This window comes from Ostrinia furnacalis, unplaced genomic scaffold (assembly GCF_004193835.3).
Source record: "Ostrinia furnacalis isolate ACB-3 unplaced genomic scaffold, ASM419383v2 OfSCF0075, whole genome shotgun sequence".
NCBI classification, from domain to species: domain Eukaryota; kingdom Metazoa; phylum Arthropoda; class Insecta; order Lepidoptera; family Crambidae; genus Ostrinia; species Ostrinia furnacalis.
Window position 1 is genome coordinate 568,326 of NW_021130314.1, and position 7,958 is coordinate 576,283.

General features: G+C 46.1%; 1 protein-coding gene across 8 annotated transcripts in view; it reads left to right on the forward strand.

Moving 5' to 3' along the window:
- LOC114350564 (fibrillin-like protein dumpy) overlaps nt 1-7,754 on the forward strand; it is a 99,527-nt gene extending 91,773 nt beyond the window's left edge. For all 8 annotated transcript variants that reach the window (XM_028301410.1, XM_028301416.1, XM_028301426.1 and 5 more), the window contains 12 exons: nt 55-258; nt 842-1,024; nt 1,134-1,322; nt 1,414-2,370; nt 2,521-2,709; nt 2,839-4,944; nt 5,025-5,413; nt 5,500-5,685; nt 5,775-6,045; nt 6,128-6,369; nt 6,533-6,745; nt 7,099-7,754. In XM_028301410.1, coding sequence (XP_028157211.1) covers nt 55-258; nt 842-1,024; nt 1,134-1,322; nt 1,414-2,370; nt 2,521-2,709; nt 2,839-4,944; nt 5,025-5,413; nt 5,500-5,685; nt 5,775-6,045; nt 6,128-6,369; nt 6,533-6,745; nt 7,099-7,272 — 5,303 coding nt within the window. In that variant the 3' untranslated portion in view covers nt 7,273-7,754. The remainder of the gene's footprint in view (nt 1-54; nt 259-841; nt 1,025-1,133; nt 1,323-1,413; nt 2,371-2,520; nt 2,710-2,838; nt 4,945-5,024; nt 5,414-5,499; nt 5,686-5,774; nt 6,046-6,127; nt 6,370-6,532; nt 6,746-7,098) is intronic.
- Nucleotides 7,755-7,958: the final 204 nt, after the last annotated feature.

Below are 7,958 nucleotides of genomic sequence, written 5' to 3' on the forward strand. Positions count from 1 at the left end.
AAATGTGTTTGTGTAAAATATGTGTATCTTTACGAATAACTTATACATTTTTAGTACTCGAGCGCGCCGAATGTGAAAAAGATGCGGACTGCGGCCCCGGCTTGGCGTGTCTGCAAGGAAACTGTAAAAACCCGTGCGAAACCACTTCGTGTGGAACACGCGCGGTGTGCAGAGTGGCGAACACCTTGCCATTCCGCACTCTCGTGTGTGAGTGCCCTAGGCCTCTCACTGGCGACGCTTCAGTACAATGTAACCCAAGTAAGTTGTCTTACAAACACATTATACATAATAATAAAAGAAATGAGTTCCAAGCATAATAATTATTCTTAAGGTAATAATGTTTGTTCTGTTAACAACAGCTTTCTTCCTGTTAAAATGTGCCTACCATCAACGACACGATATAGGAGGACTGTACCAAAAATGGAACAGAATAATAAATAAAATACAACAAGCTTATGGTAACAATCGACGACGATGAAATGAAATATGGTGCATGATACCTATAATTCATGACTATGTACAGACCCATAATGTGTTTCGGCACTGTATAATTTTTTCACTATTCAGGATATTTTTGTAGCACTCGTGTAAAATATATTTATTAGTCACTCACATTACATGCACATTTTTGGGTACACCGCACAATATAGGTACATTCCCCTAATTTTAATCAAACTTGGAAGTGGAAACTGTAGATTACATGACAATTCGGTTAACTAACCGGTTCAGTATAATTTAGTAACTGCAATAATAGTTAAGGCAATCTTATAAATAATTTACGATGGGTAAGTATTTCAAATTATTTAATTTAAAAATTCTAAAACCTATATTACGTGTACAGGAGGAGAGTGCAGCGTAGACAGCGAATGTGGACTGGAGGAGCGCTGCTTGAATGGCCGCTGTATAGGCGTCTGCGAGGCGGGCGTGTGTGGAACCGGCGCAGAGTGCCGAGCCACCAACCACGTCGCCGAGTGCCGTTGCATACCACCATTGCAAGGAGACCCCAGAGTTGCTTGTTCTCCAGGTCAGTACTCTTTAGATTTTTACTTAGTTGACTTTAGATGACGAGATGTACAAATTTCAAATGACAATTTATCACGTTATTTTGCTAAACATTCATGGTCATCTCACAGCGAGTCCATCACCTGAATGCACTACGGATTCTGAGTGCGGTGCTGCTGAAGCTTGCGTGAACCGTCGCTGCGTGTCAGCCTGCGCCGGGGCATGCGGCTCAGGCGCGCTCTGCACGCCGCTCGACCATCGCGCTGCTTGCCGATGCCCACCTGGAACGGCTGGTGATCCCTCTCGACTTTGTTACACACGTGAGTATCAAAACAAACCCTAAAATAAAATCTTTATAAATGGTTTGTTGCTATATTTTAAACCCAACTCATTTCCTTATATTTTTCACAGCTGAGTGCACAACAGACGACAACTGTCCATTTGACAAAACCTGCGTCAGAGGATACTGCCAGGACCCATGCGCCCTCGGTACACCATGCGGCCGCGATGCTGTTTGTGAAGCAGTCGCTCACGTCGCCTCTTGCCGCTGCCCACCTGGTACGCAGGGTGACCCACGCCGCGCCTGTATATCTGCCATCTGCCACTACAACGAAGACTGCGATGACACACAAACCTGTAACAGACTTAACCGCGTTTGCCAACCGGCTTGCACTGATGACGCCTGCGCGCCCGGTGCTACATGCACTGCAAGAGACCACAGGCCCGTCTGCACTTGCCGATCCGGTCTATCCGGCGACCCATACCTTCAGGGTTGCGGAAAACAAGTTACAACCGAATGCGTCACTGACTCTGATTGCGCTTCTCCACTCGCATGTGTTAACGCTCGCTGCACAGACCTTTGCCTAACAAATCCATGTGATGTAGGCCTGATTTGCAAGACTGTCGATATTCTACCTCTACGAGCAGTCGCATGCGTTTGTCCGGACGGTGGTCGAGTAGCGCCTGACAGTGGATGCCGTTCACCACCTGAAGCAGAATGCTCCGCTGATTTGGACTGTGCTCTTAGCCAGGTCTGTCGACGAGGAAGTTGCGTAGACGCGTGTAGAGTCAACCCTTGTGGACAAAACGCTCTTTGCGAATCAGTCGACCACGCAGCGCACTGCACATGTCCTCAAGGATACTACGGCAACCCGAAAATAGAATGTAACGTGGAACCAAGACAACAAGTTCCAGAATGCTACAGTGACGACGAATGTAGCACAGAGCGCGCCTGTCGAGATCGCCAGTGTGTCAACCCTTGCGCAAATGCATGTGGACCTGGAGCGTTATGCAGAGTTATCGATCACAAACCACAGTGCTCTTGCCCCAGTGGTTACTCTGGGGTTGCAACTAGACAATGTGTACCACGTAAGTAGCAATATTTTAAAATATATGATATAACCAACAAATTAACAAAATCAGCATTCAGATCGTGCTTTTAGTTTGATCCTGTAAAATAACATTTCTATAATTTTTTCTGATAAGTATTTCTGTAGTAAAACAAATTTTCATTTTCAGCTGCAGAAGACAAAACTGTAGGTTGTAAAGCGAACTCCGAGTGTCCATTGTCCCAGGCATGTGTAAATGGCGCATGTGCGAACCCTTGCGCTTGCGGCACCAATGCAGAGTGCTCAGTAATACGACATCATCCGGTTTGTTATTGCGCAAGTGGATTCTCAGGCAACCCATACATCGGGTGTAGAAAGGGTAAGCAATATGACATAACATAAATCTAATATTTGACTGTTTCTAGCAAGGCTTAGATCTTAAAATAGAATTACTTAATAAGCATTGTTTTTATTCAAAAATAAAATTTTAATTGTGTTTTACTTTTAGTTGGCTGCTCGTCAGACTCCGAATGCTCGGACAGCGATACCTGTTACAATGGTGCATGTGTTAACCCATGTGTAATAGATGCACCATGTGCTATTAGCGCAGAATGCTATGGAAAATCACACCGAGCCAACTGTCGCTGCCCTGCTGGTACCATAGGAGACCCATACACCAGATGTAAAACTTCCGAGTGCGAAATTAACAGTGACTGTAACGACGACAGCGTCTGTATTAACGGTGTTTGTCTTCATGCCTGCTCAGCAGAAGGTCAAAGTCCATGCTCAAACAACGCAGAATGCTTCGCGAGAAATCACGCAGCATCATGTAGATGTCCAGCTGCGCTACCATCTGGCGATCCTTTAACTCATTGTATGAAGATTCCGGTAATTGGCGAACCAGAATGTCGTGTAGACAGTGACTGTCCTAGTAAACACGCCTGTTTGAGAGACCAATGTCGCGAGGCATGCTCTGAACTGAAGCCCTGCAATGGAAATGCGCGTTGCTCAGTTTCGGATAGTATACCGTTCCGTACTTTGTTATGTCGCTGTCCCGAAGGTTATCTACCAGACGAAGCTGGGTCATGCAAATCTGCGCAACTGCCTGCTCCTAGTTGCTCTTCTGATCAAGACTGTAGCGATCAAGAATCTTGTGTCAATAGAATTTGCCGAAACCCATGTAATTGTGGAGAAAATGCAGAATGTTTCATTCGTGACCACCGCCCAGTGTGTTCTTGTAGAGATGGATTCGATGGAGATCCGTATCGAGTTTGTCGAATAGTAGGATGCCGTACTGATTCAGAATGCGAATCTAATGAAGCTTGTGTCAATGGGAACTGCATCAGCCCATGCTTATTGAACAGCACGTGTGGAGCAAATGCAGATTGTCTTGTTGAAAGGAATCGACCGTTGTGTCGCTGTCGAAATGGATTTGAGGGCGATGCACGAGTGGGATGTAACCCTATTGAATGTAGAACAAATAGTGACTGTCCATTAGATAAACAGTGTCACGCTCATAGGTGTATTAATCCTTGTCTGTCTGGTAACACATGCGGTAGAAATGCCAAGTGTCTTGTTCCAAACCACATCGCAGTTTGTAAGTGTGACATTGGATACATCGGAAGTCCCTATGTAGAGTGTCGCCCAGAAACTATCGCTGAATGTTATGTCGACGCAGACTGTCCACCAAAATCTGCATGCCTTTCTTCAAGATGTGTTAACCCTTGTACGGCTCTTCATCCATGCTCTACACCCGCACGTTGTGAAGTTTCACCGACTTTACCCGTCAGGACTATGATCTGTACCTGCCCACCAGGATATGTCAGCAACGGTGGAGGCATCTGTCGTCCAGCAACACCAATATCTGACGTCGTCTGTGAAATTGATACGGATTGCACTTCAAATCACGCCTGTATAACATCTATCTGTAAAAACCCATGTGATTGTGGTCCGAACACTGACTGCCTAATCAAAGAACATAAGCCAGTATGCGCTTGTAGACCAGGGTATATAGGTGACGCAAGAACAGGTTGCTACAAAGTTTTATGCCGTTCGGACTCACAATGCTCAGATGACGAATCCTGTATCAACAACCGATGTGTGCCAGCGTGCTCCGTTGAACCAGACGTTTGTGGATCTTTAGCAGAATGCTACGGGCTCGAACATCGGGCTGCATGTCGCTGTAAGATTGGTACTACAGGTAACCCCACAATAGGCTGCACACCTATTGGCTGTCGTGCTGATAGTGACTGTCCTTTGGATAGATCGTGCATAAACACGAAATGCGTAAACCCATGCAATACCACTAATTGCCGCGAACCGGCTGAATGCCGCGTTCATCTTCATGAGGCACATTGCGTATGTCCACCTGGTTACCGAAGTACTGAGACCAACTGCGAGAAGATCGACTTACCACAATGCGTATCCGATGTCGAATGCCCGTCCGGTACCGTCTGCTTAAATGCCGAATGCGTTAACCCTTGCCAGACCACCAAACCATGCGGTACCAACGCAGAATGCACTGTCGTCGATACGCTGCCGGTCCGAACCATGATTTGCGAATGCATACCTGGATATAGGGGTAACGCCCTAGTCGAATGCACACCTAATATCAGTAAGTGTTAGAAAATTTTGTATTGCATGTGAGGTATTGTTAGTTAGAGTATAATTGCTAATGTAAATTTATTATTTTAGCACCATCGGCTGCCTGCGTGGAAGGTCAAGGCCTTAATGCTCTTGGTGAATGTGCTCCATGCCGCGCGGACGAAGGACGAACAGTCGATTCTCGTGGCCGATGTGTTTGCGACACGGAGAACGGATGGGCGGCGCGCGGCGGTGTCTGCGTGCGCGTTGTGTGTTCCGCAGACCGAGAATGCGACGACCGCGAGCGCTGTATCAACGGCGTCTGCATCGACGCCTGCGAAGCGGAACCATGCGGGCAGAATGCCATCTGCAACGCCTACGATCACCGATCACACTGCACCTGTACGAAAGGCTACACCGGCAACCCACGTGTTCTGTGCAATGAAACCACAATGCCGAACGTGACTTATCGAACAGATTTCCCTCTGCCAGAAATGCAGGTAAGCACTGAAACCACCTTCGATCTGTCATTGACAATACCATAATATTTCAGTCTATTCTGTATTAATGCATATATCTGTCACAGGTTAACTGTTTGGCAAACGGCATACGAGTAAGTCTCAAAATAAAGGAAGGATTTAATGGACTGTTATACGTAAAAGGCTATAGCAAAGACGAACGCTGCGGACTGGTGGTAAACACACCTGTGAACCAAGAGAGCCCGGTGGACTTCACTGTTCACTTTGGCAACTGTGGCCTTGTGCACGTCAATGTAAGTTATTTTGTTGGAAGTAAATATGAAATAATTAATTTTGAAAGATAATGTATTAACTATGTTACTAACATTTATATTATTTTTAGGGTTTAGCAAGCTTCGTCTTAGTGATGCAAGATCATCTCAAACTAGTAACATCGAATGCTAAAGCCTTCCACATAAAATGTATCTATCAAACCGGCGAGAAGAACGTGACTCTGGCGTTTAATGTGTCGATGCTAACAACAGCAGGCACTATTGCTAACACTGGACCACCACCTGTCTGCTCCATGAGGATCGTCACTCGAACCGGAGACGAAGTCAACTCTGCTACTGTCGGAGAGAACCTAACGTTACAAGTCGACGTTCAGCCAAGCAGTAAGTATTTTAGAGATAAATGAAAGAGCACGCTACACTAATTTTAAACTTTGAAAATATTAACAAAAAAATAATTCTTCAGGTATATACGGTGGATTTGCTAGAAGCTGCATCGCGAAGACCAGTGAAGTGGCTACGAATGTCGAGAATGAATACACTGTGACCGATGCGGACGGGTGCGCCACCGACCCGTCCATATTCGGCGAGTGGGAGCACAATGATGATGGAACTCTGAAAGTTCTGTTCAACGCTTTCAAGTTCCCAAGTAGCGATAATATCAGATTCCAGTGCAACATTAGGATATGCTTTGGAAAATGCCAACCGGTCAGTATTCTAATTCCATAACAGAGTCACTATTGACAGATAAGATTTATTAAATCTTATCATTTTCGCTATGTAGAGTGACACGTATTGTATTGTTTATTTATTATCTCAATTAACTTTTTGTTATTGAGTTTGACTGAAGATTGTTTTCACGTCTGAATAGGTGAACTGTCGCGGCCGAGACGCGTACGGTAAACGAAGAAAACGAGAAACACGATACTACAACGAAGGCCCTCTGTCGGGCGTCGAGGGCCAAATGCGAGAGGAGGTGACGGTGGAGTCGAACCAGATCTTGACAATCGAGCGGCGCTCGGCGTCGCGCGCGGCCCGCCAGCGCGAGGGCGGCGCAGGCGCCGGAGGAAACAACGGCGGCGAGGTTTGTTATACTTACAACAATGTACAGTCATAATGATACCAATTAAAGAGGAAGTTCAGATGGATTTTGGCCTTCAATGACTAAAATAAAACCCAGGAGCTCTGGATCAGAATCATCTCTGTAACCAGTAGATCATAGAGCAAACGGGGGCATATTATATACTAGTAGCAATAACTTTGTATTCAGAATCATTATAATACTTGTAGGTATTAGCTACGAGTACACCACAAAAATTCGAATTTCAGACCGATAACTTCCGCGAGTTATCGAGACCAAACTAATCGATTCGTCTCAATCCATTAGAGTTTTATCTCGACATTGTACGCTTACTCACAAGACACTTGACATTGCAGGTATGCGTGTCCGCCGCCGGGCTGGCCGTGGCGCTCGCGCTCACGGCGCTGCTGGCCCTGGTGGCCGTGGCGGCAGCGGTGGCGTGCTGGCTGGTGGCGTGGCGCCGCGCGCGCCCGCCGCCCGCGCCCCTGCCGCACCCCCCGGACTTCCCCAACCCGCTGTTCCAGCGCTGAAGCCCGCTAGTCCCGCGCCCCACTCCTCCGCCGGCGCCGGGCGGTGTCGGCTCTTTCTTCTCACTAGTGTTGCCAGATGATGCAATTTACGCGGGACGACCCGTTTATTAGGGGTTTCAAAAACGCCTAATGTCCCGATTATAAGACTATGCGCCTTTAGCTGTTTATTTGTACAATTTATTTTTAACCACTGACCCCGATTTACTGCGAATTGGGTCTGGCAACGCTACTACTCACTCACTCATCTGTGCGCGCCGCCGGAGGACCCCGGGCGAGGGCGCCGCGAGCGCCGCGCTATCCGCGCCCCTCGCTCGCGCTCGCCGCGCCCTCTTTTAGTTTTACGTCTATATTAATTTATATTTAAATTTAAATATCTTATTAACGTGGAATCGTCGCCTCCTTCGAATTTTGTGATATTCATAATATAAATATTCGAAATCATCGTAATGTTATGTAAAATAATACTGATTTATATTGTAGGTTTTAAGTGAAATAATAATGACGATATTAATAATAATTACATGTTTATTTATTTGTGGATCCTATCTACTTACCTCCCATCCTCCTTTAAAGGCTATACAATGTGTACGGGAAAGTGAACAAAATTTAAAGGCGTAATCTATGGGCAATTTTATCAATGAAAATACTTCAAATCTTTTCATCTACTCACTATAAATTACCTGGCC